The sequence below is a fragment of the Hippoglossus stenolepis genome, chromosome 23 (assembly GCF_022539355.2).
Source record: "Hippoglossus stenolepis isolate QCI-W04-F060 chromosome 23, HSTE1.2, whole genome shotgun sequence".
NCBI classification, from domain to species: Eukaryota; Metazoa; Chordata; class Actinopteri; order Pleuronectiformes; family Pleuronectidae; genus Hippoglossus; species Hippoglossus stenolepis.
Genome location: NC_061505.1, coordinates 16,242,692 through 16,267,224, shown reverse-complemented (window position 1 = coordinate 16,267,224; position 24,533 = coordinate 16,242,692). Strand labels below are relative to the sequence as shown.

The window sequence follows — 24,533 nt, the reverse complement described above, 5'->3', positions numbered from 1 at the left end:
CTCTCACCTCACTGCCTTTCACCTATTTTACTTGAAGCTGTAGCTAGAATAGTATGGTTTGGAAGTGGACATGCAATTAGTTGATAAACTAAAACAATCCAGCTTTATAGCTAATGCTGCTCCCAGCCTGTTTTCCCACACCAAAACACACTGTGAAGAGGCGTCATAGGACTTGGTCACTGTAGTTCTGTCAGTCACTGTCTGTCAGTGTGGGTCTTGTGGTTGCAGCAGACGTCTGCATGCTGAACATCAGTCAACATGTGTTGCTGTGGTTATAGTTATGAAGCAAAAAACGGAAGCAGCAGCAGCAGCCCTAGCTTCCGCTGTTTTCTTTAAATGGTAGATTTGTAGAATGGATGAACATGTGCCTCAATTGCATAACATACACTTGTGTCTATGGTAACTATATGCTGAAAAGCCCCATCACATTTCCTTAACTCTTTGTTTGCTATTTAGGAGCAGAGCGAGCTATGAATGCAGATTCATTAAAAAGGCAGGAGCCAATGTATTTTGGTCAATGCGTTTCTCCTCTTTCACTCTCCACATGGACTGTTTACCTGCTGCCAACCAAAGACTGCTCATACGTGATTGGTCAAACTAGAAACTGAAACTCAGAAGCTTATGTCCCTAAAATGTCCCTCACTTACAGAATCTGCATATAAACATGTAGCATCTGTTTATAGAGCTAGTAGGAGTATGGTGGGTTTGATACATGGATGGTACAAACACGTCTCCTGAACTAATCATTTGAATCCATTATCTTGTACAGCCCAAAGAACACATCACCCAAGCTGATATATCAGCCAATATTAGTATCTCCAGGAATGATGCCCAATAAATAACACTTAATGTCAGGAGAGAATTGTCAAAAATATTAAGAGGTTTGTCCAGAACAAACAGACTGTCAAATGTCCAAAAACCACAGATGCTGGTCACAATTTTCTAAAAGAAATACATTTAGGAAATTCTCATAATGTTGGTTTAAAAAGAAATCTGCTTCTTTTTCAATACTCTAATCTTCTTACTTTTTCAATACAATATTGATATATTCATGGCCCACTGGTCAAAGTTTTACAATACATTTGCAGTTATGTGACCATTATTACATCCTCAGAAAACATCATTTCCTTTAATGCTTCACATTAGAAGCATTTAACTGGTGGACCCATAGTTGACTTAAAATATGAAGAAAGGCTGCTGCACACTAGAGGATAATCGGGCTGATTTAGGACCCAATTCGCCCCTTCCAACAATCGTGGGGGCATTCCCGACTCGAGGTGAGTCAGTGCCCCAATAGTCCTAAAGTGTGGGGAGGTTATAAAGATAGCCTCCCCAATCTCTAACCGTTAATATCAAACATGTCTGATGTTCACGATAATCGACCCTGACAGAAACCCGCAGTAGCCAATGAGAGCGAGCTGACCGGGAAGCACCACCAACCGGATGTTTGCGTAGTTGTACAGCGGTGAGTAAAAACACAGAAGAAAACAAAACTTGTCAGTTTCTGTGTGATTCCAAGTCTCTGGAATCCCCACTGTCAAATTGTTTCAGAAAAATGGCAAGTGTGTGGTCTTACGTTCTGGCCAAATCATCTAGTGTGTGCGTTCTGAAGATTATACGATTAAAAAAACGGTTAAATCAGTCTTTCTGTGATCTCCCACATTTTAAAAATAGGTCATGAGTTGAAATTCCTCTAGTGTGCAGCAGCCCGAAGTCACAGGAAGTGCAATGATTGGTAAACTGGGCCCATTTCCAAGTTCACTAAGGCTAAACTCGGTTTGGTAAGATTTCTCAGCCGCATGATCAAATCTGCTGTTTGTAGCGATTCCACAAAAATGATTGTGTCTTGTCGTATGAACTAGAGGCACAGCTACAATTAGAACCTGATAAAATACAATTAATGAAACTACTTACCTCTTGTTGAAGATGACCCCCAACAGCTGGCTGGCGAAGGCAATTGCCACGAAGAGCAGCAATGCCTTCCACATCCACACTGGACCCAAGCGACCACAAACCAGCCATCGCAACATCCTGGGGGAGGATGGGTCAAGGGAGAGAGTCAGAGAGAGGGAGACAACGGAGTGACTCATAAAACAAAAATGACTAATGCATCATACTCATCATCATCGTTACAGACACGTGAGCAGCGTGGAAACATCCAGAGACAACAGGGCATCTTCATCATTAAGATGCTGTTTACCAATACTAACTTCAGAATAACATTTTCTGATCAATACAATATATTTGATAGTTACATTAAATTTTCTAGACTTTTTCTTTAAGTTAGTACATCATGAACAGAGAGTAGGTGATGAATCAAATAAAAGGGTTAAATTTAGATATTTTAGGATCATTTTAAGTCTGATTTAACACTTTTCACTTCCATACTGGCCCAAAAAAACTACAAAGGATATAGGGAAAATTGTGCCAGAATTACATACAAAGCAAATGTATCAGTAAATTATGTTTTCATATTCATTTGAGCATGACTACACAGAACATTGTGAACAGAATAATAGTGTGTGTGTGTGTGTGCGTTTGCATTCTGGTGACCTTTTAAGGCTGCAGTATGGTTTTCCTCCCATGTGACTCTAATGATTGTGTTTTCTTGCACGAGGTGCAGCAAGTTTCAAATTCATTCTTTTCATCGAGCTTCAGCCGAGTACTCAATGTTCTCAACCTAGATCTGGTTGAACTCTCCCTTACCCATATGAAAGATAATACAAACCAATGTAACTTCTACTTCTAGAATAGATAGATATCTTTTTGATGACAGGAGATGCAATCTTGGTGACACACTCAATCGAGTGTGCTCTGATAAATTGTGGCCAAGCTGCATAGTTTGTGTCAGTTGTTATTAGTTAAATGGTCTGTAAAGGGTCTCTATTTATATAGTCCTTTTCTAGTTTTGATGAACACTCAAAGCGCTTTACAGTAGTTTTTGTCATTCACACACACATTCATACAGTGCGTCTATGTGCAGCACTTTCTCAATAAGAAGGGGAAATTTGGGGTTCAGTATCTTGCCCAAAGACACTACGGCAGAGGTAGCCAACACGGTGCCCGTGAGCACCTGGTCGCCCGCAGGGACCCCGCGAGTCGCCCGCAAGGCATGCTCTAAAGAAAAAAAAAAGAAAAAGAAAAAAAAATTTAAAAATGAAGAAAAAAAAGAAACTGAAATTTGAAATAAAAAAAAAAGTCAAACCGCCATCTCACTCTATGCTGAGACAAGCTGGCGGGAGCAGCAACGATGGCGAGCTAGATGTGGTTTTTACCCCCCAAACTAAAGAAAACATGGCAGAAAAGCGAAAGAAAACATACTATTTTCATAATGATTGGGAGGAAGAGTTCTTTTTTACGACAGTGAAAGAAAAATGTTTGTGTCTCAGTTGCGGGGCAACTGTTGCGACGGCAAAGCGGCACAATGTGGAGCAGTGGTCGCCAACCCGTCGATCGCGATCTACCGGTCGATCTGCCAGTCTTCACTGTCGATCCCCGAACTCTCTGGACTCACTGGCTGTCGTCGCGCCGCAGATCAGCTGTGTGTCGGTTGTCTGTTTTTCACACGCGCTGTGTGTCCGCTACTGGCGTCTGAGCTGCTGGTTTATCTCCTGCATTTCCTTCAATACAAGTTGGATTATGTGCGAGACTAGAGGTCAGGACTCTACGGTATGAAGATGCGCATCTTTCGGTCTGTCGATAACAATCAAAGCCCCGTTGGAACAAATGAGTGGATTCAGAAGGTGAAACGCTGGAGTGCTTTTACTTTGAAACGGGTTCGTAAAGTGTTGTAAATACATTTGTGTCATAGACAGATAAACATTTTGGTTCACAGCAGTATAAACAGAGAAGATGATCTTTCACCTGAGTTTTAATGTTTATCTGATGAATTTATGTCACAAACAAATGGTTGCAACACTTTCTGTAAGCCTTTTCAAAATAAAAGCACTCCAGAGTTTGTTAATGATATCCATTCCCTTGTTTAAAAAGTTTTTTTTATTGTGAAATATTTGCAGGAGCCGAAAGATGCACGGCTTCATACTGTGTAGTACTGGTATTTATTTGAGTACAAGGGACTTCTTTCATACAAGGCAATAATCATATTTGTGGCCATATTCAAATCAAAGCCTATTAGTAAAAACATTGTGCTGCAGTAGCAGCTCCTCTGCAGAACATGATGTGGAACAGAAGCTACATATTTTGCATTGTAAATATGAATTGATATTAATTTGAATATTTAACAGAAATTGCAAAAAATAATAAATATGACCCTCCTAAGTGGGTTTTTTGGAAGATATCAGGGTGGTAGCTCTCGGCTTACGTTTGGAATTAAAAAGTGCTCTTGGGCTCGAAAAGGTTGGTGACCACTGCACTACGGCATGCGCAATGGAGGAGACTGGGATCAAACCGCCAACCACTAGATCTATGTTAGTCATGTCAATGCAAAGTTTTCCTGAAAATACATTTAAAAGTGAGACTGAAGTTAATGCAATGTCATAAAAGTATAATATTCACAAGCCAACCTTTTGCTTTTTATATTTAAGAAATTTAAAATTCAGGTGAATGGAGAACTTTTTAGGACGCATGGAAACCCTGAAATAAGGATGAAGTCTGGTGCTGTAGTAGAACATCGTCTCCCTGATTCATTCAAGCCCCATGACAGATGGTAGATAGTGATTTAACTGCTGCTGACAGTAAGTGGTATAAGACAGAAGTCTTTTTTATTGTTTTTATGAATATCAATGATCACTCTCGTCCAGTGTCAGCTGGGATAGGCTGGTCCCGCTGCGACTCTCAAAGGAAAAGCAGTATAAATGGATGGATGGAAAGCCCGGACGGACTGGCAGACGGAAAGATGGAGATCAATGATGAGACCCATTTAACTGTTGCTGTTATTTATTATAATTCCCACTCAAGCATTTTGCACATGTAGGCTTAAAAATATGAATTCTGAGGAGCACTTTACTCAATTTAATATTTATCCAAAGTTACAGAATCATCAAGTTTCCAATCTGCTTGAATAGATCTGTAATTAATCGATGGTAGACTTGCGGAATGAAATTGAATTGGGAGTGTTCTCAGTGGTCCAGAAATAAATTTGATGATGAGAGACCGACAGCCGTTATCACATTTATTAAGTATAGTCACTGTGAACAGTCTGCTGTAATTAGTTTTACACACAAGGATGCAGCTAAAATGACCAACCTCATTCAACCACAAGCAAACCACAGTATTGTCTAATGTAGTCACAGTATGAAAGCTAGTAGCTAAGTACATTATGTCAGTTTCTAAGCTTTGAAACTTTCTAACCTGCCATATTTAGCAAAAAGACATTAAACTCACAATAGGTACATTTCCTGCAAAAAAATTAAAGAGCTGCTGGCGTTTTGCCCCACTGCTGAGATCATCTCAGTCTTCTGATTTCAGTTTGGTGTGAGAACAGTTTTCATGTTGATCTGAATTCACATAGTCATATTTTATACTAAACACTTAATTAAAAATTTGTGAAAGTTAATTTATATTCGGTACACACGTGTATCATGACCGGACGGGGGGGGGAAAAAAGGTCCCTGGCACCAATTGGATAATCAGATCAACTTCAAATTCAGTGTCATCTTGACTCCTTGAAGTTTAAACTAACTCAAATTGTGAGTTTTTGTCACACGGCGTGGCGTCAAATTTAGATAATTCGCCATCAAAACACAAGGTTGTTGTATCTCGGACATACATGGTCCAATCTACTCCAAACTGGACATGTATGACAAGAGTCCCGGCCTGACGACATCTACACAGAAATCATGATTTAAAAATCACAGCGCCCCCTGGTGACTAGGGATGCATAAAACTACACCGATACAACCGCACCGGATACCACTTTACGGCAACTTGACGTCGACCTCACGTCAGTTGAGCAGGTAGCCGGAGGAGGTGCAATGTCAGCAGTTTGGAGATGCTTCAAGATAAACGATGATGACAAAAGTAGAGCAGACTGCAAACTATGCTCTGTTAAATTGTCAAGAGGAGGGGTGAAAAGTAGCTCCTTTAACAGAAGCAATTTGATAAAGCATCTCAAGAACCAACACAACGCAGAGTTGAAGGAGTTTGGTAATGCTAGCAGCGGCAAACAGCAACAACCAACTTTGCAGCAAACGCTGGAGAAGCAAGAAAAAATGTCCAGGGACAACCCACGAGAAGTAACAATAACAGAAGCTCTTACCCAGTTCACTGCTCTTGATAACCAGCCGTTGTCAGTTGAAGATAATACGGGATTTCGCTGTCTTCTCAGTTTACTGGAGCCGAACTATGCGATTCCCAGCCATCACCACATCACAGAAACCGCATTACCAAAGCTGCATGACTTGGTGAAAAAGCACGTCAACAGCCTGCTGCAGGACATTTCAGCCTTCAGCTTCACCACTGATATTTGGACTAGCAGTGTCAGCCCACTGTCTCTCATCAGTTCAACTGCACAGTGGATTGGTGAGGATTTTACTCTCCAGAGAGTGGCTCTACAAGCAAAGCAGTTTCAGGGTTCGCACACTAGCCAAGCCACAGCAGGTGCGTTTGAGGAAAAGCTTCAGAAGATATTCAGGTGCAGCTTAACATGCCTATAAGAAGACTCCAGCAAGACGTGCAGACCCGCTGGAACAGCACGTACTACAGTCTCTCACCGAGGAGAAGCGGGCTCTGGGAATAGTCCAATCAGCCTCAAACCTCTTACACACAATCACAGTCCGGGCCTGAACAGATCCATACACCAATATTGACTAATCAGTGGATTTTGGGACAACATAAAAAGCCCTTTGCAGATGGGAGTATCGTCAAAGAGTGCATGAATGCTGTGTCCGAAACACTTCTGGATGGAAAAGAAAGACGTGAACTGACAGAAAAAATTAAACAAATCCCCCCCCTTTCAGCCACAAGACACACAGAAATATTAGGAGAGGATGTTCAGTCACAGCTCACTGCTGCTATTAAGAGTGCACTGTGCATAGCTTTAGCAGTTGATGACTCAACTGATATTAGTGACAATGCTCAACTTTTGGTCAGATTTTACCACGCAGAGAGGAAAGATTTCTGTGGGGACATTTTAGGCATCACAGCACGTACAACACACACCAGAGGGGAAGACATATACTTAGCTATAAAAGAAATGTTAACACAGAGAGGTATCAGTATGAAAGATGTTGTGTCCATCACCACCGATGGAGCGCCCTCCATGATGGGTAAAGAGAAAGGAGCAGTAACTCGAATGAGAGAGGACAACCCAGACCTCTCCTCATATCACTGCATTATCAGCACAGAACCAGTCTGTTCTGTGCTCTACTCTTTCGGAAGAGTATGCAGAGGTTATGAATACTGTGATGAAACTTATCAACTTTCTCAGGGCATCGTCATCACATAAACATCGCCTCCTTAGAGAATTCCTGACTGAAGTTGTGCAAATTCAAATGACCTACTGCTGCACTGCAATGTTAGACGGTTGAGCAAAGGCAGAGTTCGAGCACGCGTTTGGGCAATTCGAAATGAAATAGAAGTGTTCCTGGAACAACAGAAGAATCGCAAGGCCAGACAGTTTGCTCAGTTTTTGGAAGATGAGAGAAAAAATGATTTTATGGCCTTCTTAGTTGACATAACCCCACACCTACATTACCTCATCTTAAAACTGCAGGGCAGGAACAACTCTGTGTGTGATTTGGTAGCAGCTGTCCAGTCTTTCCAGCGGAAGTTGGAGATTTTCAAAGTGGATCTCCAAGAGAACTTTACACATTTTTCAGCAATGAAGCAAATTCAGGGTGAGAGAGATATTTCCTCTCACGTTGAGTTCATTACAAAAACTGATTGGAAACTTCAGTGATCGTTTTGAGGACTTCAGCCTGGGAGAACAGGTCCTCCTTTTCGTTCAGAATCCTTTTCTGGTCAAAAATGTGACCACGTTTTCACAGGAGGCTAAAATTACCCTCAAGTGGGTAGATATGGCATCTCTACAGATGGAACTTGTTGATCTGCAAGCGAATGTAGCACTGAAAGAGCAGTGTGGAGTTAGTGATGCTGCCAGCTTCTGGCTACAGACTGTACCTGAGAAAGTTGTCCCTGGTCTCACTAAAGTGGCAGTACACACAACCGTGACAATGTTTGGCTCCACAACACTTAACATTTTTAAGACCAAATACCGTTCAAGAATGACATTCTCTTACATGTATATTCCTGTTTGAGAATGGCACTGACCCCATTCCTCCCAAGGTTCAAAATACTAGCAGAGAAAGCCAAAGCAAATTTCTCCCACTGAATTAGGGAAGCAGGCCTACAGACAACAGGCGAATGAAATGTGAATGAACCTATGAAAATTATTTCTTGTTACTTTTTCTAAGAAGTTTTTGCTTCAATCTTTAAGTGGTGGTTAAGCTCAGTTCCACATAAAGCACTTTATACGTTTGTCTTTGAGGATGTTACATCTTTATGGTTAAACGGAATGTAGGCCTATATGCAAATTCAAAGACGGAATGTGAATTGCACGTTGTTTCATGTTTGTCCAGAATAGGCATTGTATTTTTGCCAGTTTGTGTTTGATTTTGTAATGTTACAGAAGCAACCTTGTGCAATAAAAATGTTAACCAAGCCGATTCAGTCAGAGGCCACATTTGTACGTCTCTGATTATCCGGACCCCAGAAGGGGAGGAGGGTCGATGTCTGGACCTCTTGCAATTTGAGTTGAAGACCCCTGCTCTATAGGCTCTGGAAACCTGTGATGGGTTGTTTTCCACTTATTGTTAGTGGAATGTGTTGTAAAAAAAAAAAAAGAAGGGCTTTCTTTGCTGTGGGACCAAACCTGAGTGGCCATAAGAGACAATGTGCTGACAGTGTGGTCCTAGCCGAAACAGAGTATGAAGGACACACAAGCTGTGTGTCCTTCTGAGTGCGTTTCTCTCCAGGTCTCTCCACCGTGGCCTCGGGGTAATCAGTAACAGTGATCACGGTGAGCCTCCTGTCCGTCACCATTTAACACCAAACATGTGGCGAGGACACAGTAAAGCAGACGTACAATGGTTACGTGATAGTGAGAGCAGTGATCCACGCAGAGGAATCTGTAGCCCCCACAACACAAAGGGAGAATTTAGTTCATAACACAAACGTTGTAATGGTTCTTTTTTTTTTTTGAGGACGTTGCATTGTCTTGTATTTCACTCATTTTACCCAGACCGGGACCAAAAAAACACAGCTTCTGTCCCTTACTGGACAAACTATCCTCAATTTAACTGGTCTTTACACTGAAGGAAGTCCCCAAAAGGAGCCTATGTCTCACACACGCACACACACACAGCACACACGCACAGCTGGACTGGATAAATGTTAGAGAAAGAGGCCGCTGCGTGTGGAGGAGCTCCTCCACCCACACCTTCTCCCCTCTCCGCAGGATCACAGCCCAGCGCCGCCCTTTTATTCGCCACACAACCACCGCATCCCCGCCGCCGCTCGGCGCCTCCGACGTACGCCCGGAGCCGCTTCTCCCCCCCTCGCCCTCTGACGGCCCCCGCTAGCGAGCTAACGTTACCTGGCTCTCCGTCTGAAAAGCATAGCTGAGTCCCCGGGCCGGTGTCGGTGACGGTGTTGTTGAGCAGCTGCGGAGAGCTCGGAGCATCTCGGAGGCTTCAACCGCAGCTTCCCCGCCGCCGGTGGAGATCAGGCCATGCAGCCGGAGCGGGCCCGCCGACACGGATCCTGGGTCATTCCCTGGGACACTGCTCGGTCCTTCGGTCCCGGGCCGGGTCTTTAACCAAATCCCCTTTCTGTGCACCGACAACTAGAGCGCCTAAACTGCTGATGGCCAAGGCACAGACTGTAACTGGGGGGTGCGCAGAAAAAGAGCGAGGACATGGAATTCTTCATCCGGACACATCCAAAATAAGAGCGACTGGACAGGCGCGCAGAAAGGCAAACCAGGATTTTACAAATACAGTGGAAACAGGATAGGGTGAATATTTAATGACTCACTCTCTAACATGATAGAAATGATAGTATATTAGATCAATCCAGAGAACTTGACTTTATTATTATTTTTGTTGGTAGAATTAAAAGTCAAAACTATGTAATGAGCTTATTTCTCAATGTTTTATTGTGGAACTGGAACCCGTATCGCACAAATTGTAAATCAAACAAAAAATGTCCATCATAGTTTTTTTATCTCACAGACGTATGTGTGCGCGTTCAAGTCCGTGCTTTTATTCTAACGTAACATGGGTAAGTTTCCGGTCTGGGTTGGTTCACTTCTGCGACCTTGAAAAACGGGTATCTGAATCTGACGTCACCCTCCGATGCCGACAGAAAGGCATTCAGGGAAAACCAGTCTGGTCTGCACACGTGAGCGCGCGCGCGCACGAACGCACACAAATCACAGTTGTGTCAGTTGTTTTGGAGACTTACTACTTAACTATAGTTATTCTTTGATTAAACCCGACCGTTATCCTGACCAAAACCTAAATGTCTTTACTTAAAATTGAATGATTTACATTATGGGGACTTGTTCTTGGAAGGAAGATAATATAATGTTTATAATTTGACTGTGAAAAACAGTTTTAGGTGCCAACAACATGTATAAACGAAAGGTTTATCCGTGCCATGAACTAATTATGTCAGTGGTGGAAAGGGATAGTTTAAACGCATATAAGAAGGCCCTCCACAAAGCAAAAGCTGCCTACTACTCCACATTAAGAGAAGAAAAGAAGACAGGGTCCTCTTAAGCACTGTAGCCAGGCTGAAAGGGACATACAAAACTGGATGACCCACAATTTTGTTATACTTGGCCCTAAACACCTTAGAGATACATTATCTAATGATATAGCTGCACTCGATGACATTACCCGTGCTTCTAATGAAACAGTCAGGAATTTGGGAGTCAACTTTGATCCTGATTTGTCCTTTGATTCTCACTTACAATAAATTTCTAGGACTGCCTTCTTTCACTTACGCAACATCTCAAAAATCAGACATGTCCTGTCTCAAAAAGATGCAGAGAGAGTTCCATCCAGACTTGATTATTGTAATTCCTTGTTATCAGCTTCAAGTATCCGCAAGCCCCGACATTCATATTCAACTCGAAACGGTGTCATTTACACCACGTTTTTTATTATGTCTGAAGAAGGGGTTCCATAAACACTGTTTACCCCTGAGACTCCAAAAGTGTTTTCCTGATTTATATCACCTTTACTTCTACTCAACTACATTTATATGACAAATATAGCCTCTAGTTGTTAAGTAATTAAGACTTAACAAAGATAACATGTTGTGGTTCCCAACTTGTGATCCCCACACAAAAACACTCTAGTTGTAGCTGTCCTATCTGACTTACTTCTCCTCTACCCTTCTGACAAACAAGGGTTCCAACAGAAAAAAAAAAAACAGTTGAAAGGTGAAAGCCCAAAGAGGTCAAATACAGTACACTAACCTGATACTTGTACATTCAGTCAAGTAAAGGATCGGAGTACTTCTTCTACCTTGGCTACTCGTCAGCAGGAGTGAAACAAAACAGCTACATGACTGTTTACATAGTCGGGTCAGTTATAACACTAATAGAGGTCACTCTGTCAACACAGTCATACAGTGTTACTATGTGCACCTCTGAGCCACAGCCCCAAGGAAGTGACAAAATATGATCAGTCTTTCAGATAGCTGAATTAATTAAGATGATGAGTTTAACATGAGCTCCTAAGTTTTTATTTTATCTTGTTAATTTGGAAAATGTAGTCAAGCTCCGCAGGACATCGCTGCTGTTCAGTAATCGCTCAGTGCTGCAGCTGTTAAAAACACATCAGCTCTATCCACCAATAACTCACCGTCTTTCACAGACCAGCAGCCTGCAAGTACCATTCATTTACCACTCAGCTGTTCTTACTGCTCAACAGTGTGAATTGTATGTGGGATGGATTCACTCATGTGCAGCGAAAGTGCATCTGGAAAGACAATGACAATCAACCTAATGTATGCATATACACTACCGTTCAAAAGTTTGGGGTCACTTAGAAATGTCCTTATTTTTCAAAGAAAAGCACTGTTTTTTTCAATGACGATAACATTAAATTAATCAGAAACACACTCTATACATTGTTAATGTGGTAAATGACTATTCTAGGTGGAAACGTCTGGTTTTTAATGAAATATCTACATAGGTGTATAGAGGCCCATTTCCAGCAACTATCACTCCAGTGTTCTAATGGTACATTGTGTTTGCTAATCGCCTTAGAAGACTAATGGATGATTAGAAAACCCTTGAAAACCCTTGTGCAATTATGTTAGCACAGCTGAAAACTGTTTTGCTGGTGAGAGAAGCTATAAAACTGGCCTTCCTTTGAGCTAGTTGAGTATCTGGAGCATCACATTTGTGGGTTCGATTATACTCTCAAAATGGCCAGAGAAAGAGAACTTTCATGTGAAACTCGCCAGTCTATTCTTGCTCTTAGAAATGAAGGCTATTCCATGCGAGAAATTGCGAAGAAACTGAAAATTTCCTACAACGGTGTGTACTACTCCCTTCAGAGAACAGCACAAACAGGCTCTACCAGAGTAGAAAGAGAAGTGGGAGGCCCCGGTGCACAACTCAGCAAGAAGACAAGTATATTAGAGTCTCTAGTTTGAGAAATAGACGCCTCACAGGTCCTCAACTGGCAGCTTCTTTAAATGGTACCCGCAAACGCCAGTGTCAACGTCTACAGTGAAGAGGCGACTCGGGATGCTGGCCTTCTAGGCAGAGTGGCAAAGAAAAGCCATATCTGAGACTGGCCAATTAAAAGAAAAGATTGATATGGGCAAAGAACACAGACATTGGACAGAGGAAGATTGGAAAAAGTGTTATGGACAGACGAATCAAAGTTTGAGGTGTTTGGATCACACAGAAGAACATTTGTGAGACGCAGAACAGGTGAAAAGATGCTGGAAGAGTGCCTGACGCCATCTGTCAAGCATGGTGGAGGTAATGTGATGGTCTGGGGCTGCTTTGGTGCTGGTAAAGTGGGAGATTTGTACAAGGTAAAAGGGATTTTAAATAAGGAAGGCTATCACTCCATTTTGCAACGCCATGCCATACCCTGTGGACAGCGCTTGATTGGAGCCAATTTCCTCCTACAACAGGACAATGACCCAAAGCACACCTCCACATTATGCAAGAACTATTTAGGGAAGAAGCAGGCAGCTGGTATGCTGTCTGTAATGGAGTGGCCAGCGCAGTCACCAGATCTCAACCCCATTGAGCTGTTGTGGGAGCAGCTTGACCGTATGGTACGCAAGAAGTGCCCATCAAGCCAATCCAACTTGTGGGAGGTGCTTCAGGAAGCGTGGGGTGACATTTCTACAGATTACCTCAACAAATTAACAGCTAGAATGCCAAAGGTCTGCAATGCTGTAATTGCTGCAAATGGAGCATTCTTTGACGAAAGCAAAGTTTGAAGAACAAAATTTATATTTCAAATAAAAATCATTATTTCTAACCTTGTCAATGTCTTGACTATATTTTCTATTCATTTTGCAACTCATTTGATAAATAAAAGTGTGAGTTTTCATGGAAAACACGAAATTGTCTGGGTGACCCCAAACTTTTGAACGGTAGTGTATAGTCAATGTGTATACAGAGTATTTTACTGAATCTATTTCATTATTAATATACATTTTCCTGTACATGTACAGATTTTTCTCACCATATTCCTACATTCCTGTCAAAATAGGTACAACCTTTTTCTGTTTGAAATACTTTTAGTTAAAAATCCTGTCTTTGTGATCAGAAAATATTTTCTTTCCTCTGAATTACATCTTCTTTCTCTTTACACCAATAATGTCACGGATATTCAGAATTTAATCTGCTCTTAAACAGGAAACCATCTAACACGGTTCCCTGCAGTCCAGGTAACCATTAACCAAATTTGAAAAGTAAACATGTTGAATCAGGCCCTTAAGGTGTCGCCTGACCACATGCCACACTGCTGGAGAACCGGGACATCAGAGCATATTACTAAAATTGTCTTTGGGGTTATGAGACACTAAATTGAAAGTCTTTGGCCGATGCTAATGGCATCAGGGATGCATGCTGGGGAGGAAGCTTCCTGACAGCAGCAACTGTGACATTGCTCAGGGTTAAGAGAATGAACAATGGTAAATGGTCTGTATTTACATAGCACTCCTCTTGATGACCATGCAAAGTGCTTTAAATTACAGTTTTTACACACACATCCATGCAGTACATCTATGTATAGCTTCTTCTCTATCCCACATCAACCATACACAAAGCCGTCACTGGCAATTTGGGGTTCAGTATCTTGCCCAAGGACACTTCAGCACACGAAATGGGGAGACTAGGACCGGACTGCCAACCGCTGGACGGTGACAGTTGACAGTGGACGCCCTGTTCCGTAACTCCTGAGCCACAGCCTCCCACAATGGAGCGGAATACTGACAATCTGAGGTTCTAAAGATAAAATGATGTACAGAGAGACTAACTGAGACAAATATGTGATAGAACTGACTTACCGCAACTAAAATCATGAACAACGATCCAAAGCCCCCAGTGACAGTGGATTGGGGAAGAGTTTTTTTAATGTTCTTCAGTTTTTTGTAGTTTTTCCTTAGTTTTGCTGAGGGTAAATAGGGTTAGGGTTAGTTAGTTAGTTAGTTAGTTAGTTAGGGACAGGATCTCTCAATAAGTGATACTATGGCTGCAGGTAAAAGGCTTTTGCCAAAGGGGGCCCTTCTAATGTGTCCTGGTGGCATATGAAAATTGAGGTTGCTTACCTGAATCGCAAAGAATTTAAACAACTTTAAAAACCCGAACAGCTCTGATTCAGAGTCAGTGTGTAGAGCAGGAGCCAGCTCTGGCTCTAAATTTAGAATAAATCTTCTAATTGGTTAAACACTGCCTTTGTTAAGGAGGCGGCACCAGCTGCTCCAGACCAGTGTCCTATTCCTCCCCTCCTCACCCTCCTCCATATGGCCCAGTTCAGACAATAGCACTGTGTCCAAAAAACAAGGGGCCGCATGGTGTTGCTGCAGGTACCAGTGAGGGGACAGAACCACCATCAAACGTAAACACTCTGTACAGAATAAGGTAGCATTTCACAGATTTCATTGGAATCTTTCACAGCAGTGACAATTTTGTCTCTTCGGGCAAAAATCGGACCAAAACACAATAAAGATTAGATATGCTGCAAGATATTGTACCTGGAATATGTATTTGAATATTTAACTTAGCATGATGCTAAACTAAAACAAGGAAAAAGATGCAATAAAACAAACAATATAACCATATCACTGACCATTCCTGCCACACACTTCTCCTTACTTCTTCACATGGTCTCACACCAACCTGCACACCATCTCCTATGTACACTGTCTGCAGCCATTTGACCACACAGTTGCATGGAATGCTCTATGACATAGTAGTGTGCAAATCTACTGTCTCTATAGGCCCCTCTAAAAGAGCTTTGGGGTATATCTCAACTGATGCCATTAGGTCTGCACCCTTAAAATTGCTGAGTTTTGTGCCCAATTTTCCTTACTATGCAACAAATTAAAAGCAGTGTGTATAACCGCTAGGCAGATCAACATACTCCCACAGTTCCTTGATCCATCCTTTTGTCCAGATCTCCACCAAAATGTAATGGCTTCTTTCTGGCCCATGAACCATCCTTCCATAAATTTAGGTGGAAATCCACAAAAAAAAAAAAACTGTAGTTTTTGCAAAATCCTGCTGACAAACAAACCAACCAACCAACCAGCAAACAAACCAATGGACAAGGATCAAAACGTAACCTCCTTAGTAACTAGAAGGTCACTCGGAGAACACATACTTCAGGCAAGGCGAACGTACTATCTTTTTTAATGTTAAAGTAAAAGATATTCCTGGATCTGCCCTTTTATCCAGATCTGCTCCAAATTGTTATTGAATCATCCAGCTCATGCACAAACCCCCACAAAAAATAATGGAATCATCCAGCTGAAAGTCACACAAGAAAACAAACAAGTCTTCAAAGGTGACACATTCTAATGACAGGTGTGTGTTTGGGTGTGAGACCACAGCAGACAGGAAGAAGTGTGCACTTCCAACTGGTTGTATAGTGTCGGAGTGTGCTGATGAATAAATAAATGTCTCAATAAATATATAAACAAACCAATAACAAAATTAAATAACACTGAATACCTGAAAAATATTGTGTTCATTATGTATTTAACATTAAATCAATTAATGTAATTATTATTCATCACTCTCTGCTGTAGTGTATAATGAATGAAAGCAAAGTATTCAGTCAATATACGTCCATGTCCATCAAACAGGTGAGACACTACCATCTAGTGGCACCACCTGTTACTACAACAACACTGTGTCCAGGGAAAAAGTCGCTCAACGCAAAGTAAACGTCCCCTCAAACATTCAGCTCACATTTTGAAATTATGAAAAAAAGACAGTTTCCAGGAGGAGGCGTCTACGAACTGATACTAGGTAGACAACGTTTCCGATGACAAAAGGTTATATAATGATATATAAATATAAATATATAAAATATTAAAGAGATTATTTCCTTTCTATTTTTCAGACTGGTAAACCTCAAGTAAAAGGGACACTATATTGTTTGCATTTGAGAGCACCAGACAGTTATCTCTATTTTTTGAAAAACAAACATTTGAAAAATTGAATTATATTGTAAATAAATATAGTCAGAATACTTTTTTTTTTAAAAGCACTGTGTAAATGTTTTCAGTGGAGCCTGTACCTGAGGTAAAAGGCTAACATTTATACTCTCTTAAAGCTTAATGAGGATTTAAGCAAGATTGCTCCAAAAATATCCAAATGAACATGCTTTTTTTTATGTTGTGGAGATGTGTTCAAGTGCTTTCCTACATAAAGGTTTGACTGTTTTTAACTTAACTATCACCAGCACAATGAGAGACGTGACTCCCAATGACAGATCCTATGATTGTACCCCCCCGTTAGGGCCCTCATCCAGTAACCTATTGGCTAAAACCTGGTCCAGTCAGACCGGGTTAATGCTAAAAGGATCAGTCAAACAAGATTACTCCAAACTGTCGGACCAAATGCCTGGACAATAAGCCGACAAGAGCTTTGTGTGCTTGAGAATATACCACTGGGTTTACAGGAAGACAAAAACAGGCCAATGGCAATTAAGAACCAAATAGTCTGGCTTTTGCAAAACATGAGGAGAGGAGATTAATCAATTTCTAGGCTGCATGCAAATATTATACTGTGCCCTGAACAACCAGCATGCTATGCGGTCTTATTAATTATAAACGTACTAACCAACGTTTGCCAGTGTAACTGCCCGCCGTCCATTATCTATACTGCTTATCCTAAGGATCACAGGGGAGCTGGAGCCAATCCCAGCTGACATTGGGCAAGAGGTGTGGTACTTCCTGGACAGGTGTCAGTGTAACAGTCAGGCTCACATTTTATGTGATTCAAACAAAACCCCTCCTGTGTTGGCCTATAGGCTACATTAGTGTTCACTACGAGTAACTGGTGAAAAAAGTAAATAATATTCAGTTATTGAGTATTATTTAGACCAAAAAAAAATGAAGGACACAGCAGTAAAGGACATGTAATTTTCTTTCGTCATATTTGTGTTACTCTTATTTTATTGATTTACATGTAAATGACATGGTTGGCATTTCATGGTAACAATTCCACTGACTTTGTGTAGCCTCGTTTAAATTCGGTGTTTCATTATTACACAAATAGTTTTGTGATGAGTTGTATCAAGACTTATTTTGAGTGGAAACGTAGGAGTTAAGCTTGCCCTCATTTCAGACGCAACTTAATTTCGACTTTTAATGTTGTGGAAAGGCGCGTTGTTTCCAGATACATGTGCTGTCCCCAGCATGTGCTCACGGTGTGGAGCGGACTCACCTCCTGGAGCTGATTGCCATCGGTGCGGACCGTAGTGAAGTCCCAGCGGTGTGTTCGTGGACACGCTCCGTCCGTCTGTGTTGCTCTGCTCCAGTTGGACGACCCAACACCATCATACACAATGCCGGCGCGACCATAGGCGCACCAGACAATTGACTAGGGCGGCGAAGTGTCAAATGCTGATGAACGTGTCAATCACGGTTCACCTGCAGCCGCCTCGTTCACCACCTCCCGCCCCCAGCTCTCAGGAGACAGGTTCCATTTAATTCCACTGGATATCAGACTCATAGGAAGGTCCACAGATTGGCTTTGAGAGGAAAAAAAAAAGGTCTTGAGATGAAACTGCAGCATGTCTGACCGACCGAAGTTATTGCGAATAAATCAAGAGGCGACTTTCCAAAAACAGAGGGGTGTTAACATCCCGGGAGCGGGGTTGTAAACGCTGAACTGAACGAATCAGTTTACATGCACGTGAACGTCTTTGCCATCATGTGAAATAAGAGGAGCGAGAGGAACGCGCGCACACACACAGGCCCCGGGGCCCCGCCCCCACTCACACGCTCAGAGCCTCACACAGTGCGATCAGAGGAGCGTCCACGTGAAGCAGCCGGTCTGTTGAAGAACAGTGGATACTATGGCAAGCCGTTTGAGCATTTATTCCATATCCTTGACATCAAATGTCAGTCCCCTCCACTAGTTCGGTCTTTGTCAGCACTAGTTGGACATTTGGTCGCACTAGTTCAGCATCTTACTGGACTAGTTGAACAAATCTTACTAGTCACTCTTTTTCAGCAACTAGTGGCACTTTTGTTCAACTAGTTACAGCAGAAACTGTACTAGTAACACTGTGCGCCGCACTAGTAGCACCAAAGTCCCTACTAGTTGGCTTATTGCCGCACTAGTGGCCCTCTGGACCGAACTAGTAATGCTGAACGTGTTACTAGCTAACTAGTGAGCTGCAAAAGCTCTGACATGTAAGCTAGTCAAACATGGATTCAGCTCACCAGTAAACTAGGCCTTTTCTGCACTAGTTGAACTAGTGGGAGCCAAAATGCACACTAGTAAGCTAGTGCAGGCAAAAATACCCACTAGTTTACTAGTAAAAGACTATTTTGCACCTCACTAGTTTGCTAGTAAGGTCAAAATAGGCGTTTACTAGTAAACTAGTGGGTATTTCGACCCCACTAGTTAACTAGTACACATTTTGAGCCTACTAGTTTCTGCTGTAACTAGTTGAACAAAAGTGCCACTAGTTGCTGAAAAAGAGTGACTAGTAAGATTTTTTGTTCAACTAGTACAGTAAGATGCTGAACTAGTGCGACCAAATGTCCAACTAGTGCTGACAAAGACCGAACTAGTGGAGGGGACTGACATTTGATATCAAGGATATGGAATAAATGCTCAAACGGCTTGCCATAGGAAACAAACAGTTAAAATACCGTTTATCTCCGGTCCACAGCGGCGTAATGATCAGAAGGTTGGTTTGTACCGAGCTGGAGTTTCATTTGTCCTCCTCCACTCTCCGCTGACATGCAGTCACTTTAACTAATAAACACCGACACTCATCACAAGTTATCAGGACCTGATCAGGACAGGAAGTCTACTTGGTGCTTGCTGTAAGAGAGGAACTGGTCCACTTCTCCAATCCAAGTTGGCAGGTAACGTTAGACCCCGCCTCCTGCAGCAGCATCACTCAGCCATAACGATGGAGTAGACCTTTGCATTAGGGAACAGGCTCCACTCACTACTCAAGTACTTTTACTTTTAATTCTATTACTAGTAAGTTTAGGAGCAAGTGCTTAGTGGCCTTTATTCAACTAAAAAGGTTTATGTGTGTCACTTTTAATTGAGTATATGTTTGTCTATTTATTTGTCCTTTTACTACAGGAAAATGTTTGAATTCTGCCTCCACCACTGTCTGACTTTCACAAATAGATATACAATAAACAAAAACAATAAGATCATTTCCAGGGCTTTTACAGTTACAGAAAGAACATGCATTATCACAGGCCAAGCAAACAACCCATTCCAAACAGGCATCAGGCCAAAAACAAGCACTCGCACTAGTTTATCTAATATACAATATTCAATGTAAAAAATTAAGTTATGCATGTGTTTGATGTTTGACACTAATGTTTTTATACTGAACATGACATAAGATGTATTCTGTAAATTACATATTTTAGTATAATGAAATTGAATAATTCTAAATGATATTTGTGCACACACCATCACACACTGCGGAATCTGGATGTATAAATGAAAACCAGAAGTGACACTAAACGCAGAGCCATTTCGGAGCTGAAACAGCTTCCTCTTATTGCTGAGCTGAGCTAAATCATCTGGATTCCTCATCACTCTGTAACCCTTTGATCCCTTTCTAGTATTCTTTTAATTATCTACACATTTCCAAGTATAGACTGGACTGAATATTTTCAGGCAAGTACTCAAGAAGTAGGGGTGTTCTTGTGAGAACTGCCAATCTCTCATTGTAGATTTAAACTGCTTTCAGACATGCGCTGAACTCCAAATACTCTCCTGAAATTATGAATTTAAGAACGCAAATCAAAGAGTCAGAGGCTTCGTATTTCCTCTGGAGTTTTCCCTGCCAGCTGCCCTGGTATAAAAACTCAAGAGTGAGCCCATATGATAATAAGATGTAACATTTCCTCTATGCAAACAAAGGGGCTTATCCCCATTTGCCTCACAGATTGCAACCCATCTCCTTTGCATATAGTTGATCATGTTATTGATTGTGGCCTGTGGAATATTGGTCCACTCCTCTTCAATGGCCAAGACAAGTTGCTGGGTATTGGCTGGAATTGGAACCTGCTGTCATGCATGAGTGCCGTGTGAGGGGCTTTTCTTGTTCTCTGGGTACATATTACAGAAGAAGAGAGCTGTTTTGTCTCCTAAAAACATAAACAGATATTAATGTCTCAGACATAGGCTGAATGTCAAGGAGGTCCCTTTCAAATTTGTAAAGGGACTCTTAACAAAGGAGAAGAGTGGAAGTCTCTCGATGTCAAAGACAGATCAGGAGAAACATCTGAAAAAGGCAGATAACAGACGCCACGGAAAGATCACCCTCCCACCTGCCATGCCTCCAATCCCCCCACCAGAGCACCAGCTAGATACCAGATGGAAACTGTGCATAGAACAAGGGCCTCATCAGCTCCAGGTCCTAATGGAGTTCCGTACAGGTTTTAAGAAAAATGCAGGAGATCCCAGTGTCATGGCAGAGAGCCAGAGGAATCCTGATTCCCAAGGAAAAGGACTCATCTGTAAGGTTGAGGGAAATATCTTCGTCAGCGTGGTGGCTCAAAGACTATGGCGTAACCTGCCAAAAAAACATCTGATTGGCACGTGAATCCAGAAAGCAGGGGTCTCAGGCTTTTCCGACTGTCTGGAACACACTAGCACCATCTGGCATCAGATCCAGGCCACCGGGAAGGAGAGGACAGATCTTCAAGTGGTGTTTCTGAACCATTGCCAACATCCTCTGGACTGCCTTTTTCAGATTCCCAGCGGCCCTCGCAGACCTCGTCAAGGCCTATATCCAGGACGTTCAGCTATGCTTGACAACATCAGACTTTGACAGGGCCCCCATTGATAAGCCGGAAATCAAAATTCCAACCCAAGGTTATTACGGACAGGTTCAAGTCCACTCTCATTGACCTCTCTACAGTTTTGCCCCTGAGAATTTACATCATTTGTGTCCAGTTCACACCCTATCCATCTATGTGGAGTGCACAAGTTGTGTATATATATATATATTTTATGATTATTGCAAATATATATATATATATGTATAATCTCCCTCCACTGAATACCTCAGTAGCAGCTGAGTCCCATGTTTGTTTTCGCCAAGTGACTCCCCCTCGCCCCTTCTCCTACTCAAAATTGTGAGGAATGTTGATCTACAGTGACGTAAAAGTCGCATTGTATTCCGATATGGGTCACATGGCTGTTCAGACTGAGGTCACATTTAAAAAAATCGGATCTTTATCTGATTTAGAACCACATATCGAAGTGGCCCAAAGCAGATTCCATGTTATTTGTGCTTGGCTGGGAGTGTCGGATTCGGGCCACTTGGGATGTTGACAAACCAGTCTCGACAACCCAACCTACACCTCACCTCCCATCTTTCGCTTTCCCACACAAGCCAATTGGCTTGCTAATGCAAAGTAATCAAAGTTGTCTAGCTATGAGCGACGACTCCAGTAGTAGTATGCACACACTTTTGCAACAGATATGTCATATGAGGTAAAGGACCTTAGGAGTTTCCTCAAAAGTCTGAGGGCTGAAGCGGCACGGAGGGGCAAAAGAGGATGGGGAACATCTCTGAATGGTGAACGATATTGTGGTTTAGGGGTTTAGTTTCAGCATGGACTCGAAAATGGCTCCCCAGATTCCCACTCACGAGAGGTTGCTAATGGTAGGAGGCAGCCCAGCTTTGATTAGAATGTTTTGACCGTTTCATTTATATATATATGCTATGAAGTAGAGCGCTCCCAATGGTCGAATCTATGTCAGCATTATCCCTGCAAGGTCCAAAATGGTTTGAAACACTAAATGGCGTCATGAGCCATGATCCACCAATAAATGTTACATTTTTTGTGTCAGAAACAGGCTCCATGAGGGTGGCACGAGGGCCCGACCTACTCTAGTGGGACCTGTGCTCAGCACTGTGCAGCTTGATTGGCAATCGTTCCCATTTTCTTCACAGATGATAGAAGTGCTTACAGGCGCGTGAGGATACCATGAGTTGCCGTGATGAAATTCATGTAAGTTGGATCAGCCTATGATTTACATTTTTTACTTAGATTTTCTGTGTGGTTTTGAATCCATTCATCCATTGACCATTGTTACGTCATATAGTTCTCCACAAATTATACAATGTACATCAGAAAAGATTTTCAACTTGAAAATTTCATTCATCAAGATCTGATGTGTGATTTAAGTGTTGCACTGAATCATTATGTTAGGTAGATATTAGGATTTTCCAGACCTTGGATAAACTTTCTTAATCTTGACCTTTTTTTTTTTTTAAAGATACCATCAACATTGTCTTTGCTTTTTTATTAACGCATGGTACAAAAACATAACTTCACTTATTGTATAAAATGCATTCATTCTAACCAGCAACTGCAGACTTCTATACCACTTTGGCCTTTACTCATAGGACAGAATTTAAGTGAGAATGTGGGAGAGAGCATGGGAAACACACACACAGCAGAGGTCAGAACCAAATCTACGGCCACTGCAGAGGACCCAAGCCTCAAGCTTGCTTTTTGCAATTTGAATTAATTATTTTCTAATACAGAGGACAAATAGTGCATGTTGATAGGAAAAGCTCAAAATGGTTGAAAGAAAAAAATATTAGAAAATAGAAAATTGTAGCCCAATCCTACTTTACCCCATGATAAATGATCTGTTTGGAAATACTGGTGGAAGGTTGGGACAGTGAGTAGTTACAGTAGTGGTGCCATTTTGGGAAGAGGAAAATATCCATTAACAACTGTACAGGGCTTTAGTTTCGGTTGGGGAATTGGGCAGATAAATAGGGTTTTAAGATCCCAGTTGCAAAGTCCAGACTCATCATCTTTGGTTTCAGAAGACAGGTATGAATCTCCTCGAGAGAGGTGAAAGAATTCCAAGGTGTTTGGTTTTATGAACAAATCCCTGTCTACATACTATACCAAGCAATGATAAATATGTCAAATTGATATGGAGATTTTATCTTTGTCTCTGCTACTGAGACAGTGCTTGAAATATATGCTGTAGACAAAGGCCAAGACTCTGCTGTGGGGCTTTTGGAACTTTAGTTCCTGCACAGGTTATTGAAATTGAAGAAGTGCCCTTCAGCTTGAGATGCATTAAGCTGATACTGTAAAACTGGGGGAAACTAACTGGCGAATCACACTTCTACAGTAAAGTGTATTTTTCCAGGGACTGGTGGCAAGTACAAAACCAGATAATTTCTCAAGGTGACCAGAAAACAGAGAATAGAGCAGGAAAGCATAGTAAATCATGCAGACTGAGTATGTATTCTTTTTAAGGCAAATGCAAGAATCAGACATTCATTTAACCTTTCTACACGATAACCTTGCAAGTGTGACAGATTCTTAAAGTAAGGGGAAATTATTTTAAAATTATTCTGATGGTTTGAAGAACCCAGAGAGTGAGAAAGGAGGACGCTGGGTGTATGTGGTAGGCTACAGCTTACATGATCAGTGTGTCACATGGAATCTGTTTTCACAACAGTTTTCTGGACTTTGTGGTGGACAGAGAATACCAGACCAAGACAAAGTATGTTCTGTTGGTTAAATCAGTATTTGCAGGAAAACATCCAACTGGAATGTTCAAATATGGAAGTTCTACAGTCAAGCATGTTTTTTCTAGAATGTGGCACTTATTACACAGAGAGAAAAGGATTTATAAGAGTTTGTCAAACCAAGGTGTTATTCTGTTGATTTGTTCTTTGGCCAAAATAATAGTTATCTTCTGTTTACAAAAACAATTACTGCAGGGTATAGATCAATATACAAAAAAATATGAAACGTGGTTGATTTCTATTCTGCAGGGGGAAGTAGTACGTCTAATAGCCTGTATACTGCCCAAAACACATAAG

The 24,533-nt window shown here is 41.7% G+C and overlaps 1 protein-coding gene across 9 annotated transcripts in view; it reads right to left on the bottom strand.

Moving 5' to 3' along the window:
* Window positions 1-19,357, bottom strand: part of gal3st4 (galactose-3-O-sulfotransferase 4) — a 29,394-nt gene extending 10,037 nt beyond the window's left edge. For 4 of the 9 annotated variants that reach the window (XM_035149240.2, XM_035149242.2, XM_035149243.2 and 1 more), the window contains exons 1-2: window positions 17,900-18,399; window positions 1,915-2,031 (exon numbers count right to left, since the gene is read on the bottom strand). In XM_035149240.2, coding sequence (XP_035005131.1) covers window positions 1,915-2,031; window positions 17,900-18,036 — 254 coding nt within the window. In that variant the 5' untranslated portion in view covers window positions 18,037-18,399. Of the gene's footprint in view, window positions 1-1,914; window positions 2,032-9,553; window positions 9,854-14,772; window positions 14,795-17,899; window positions 18,400-19,338 lie in introns of those variants that run through there. The other 5 variants (XM_035149248.2, XM_035149249.2, XM_035149241.2 and 2 more) reach the window with 4 other exon arrangements.
* Window positions 19,358-24,533: the final 5,176 nt, after the last annotated feature.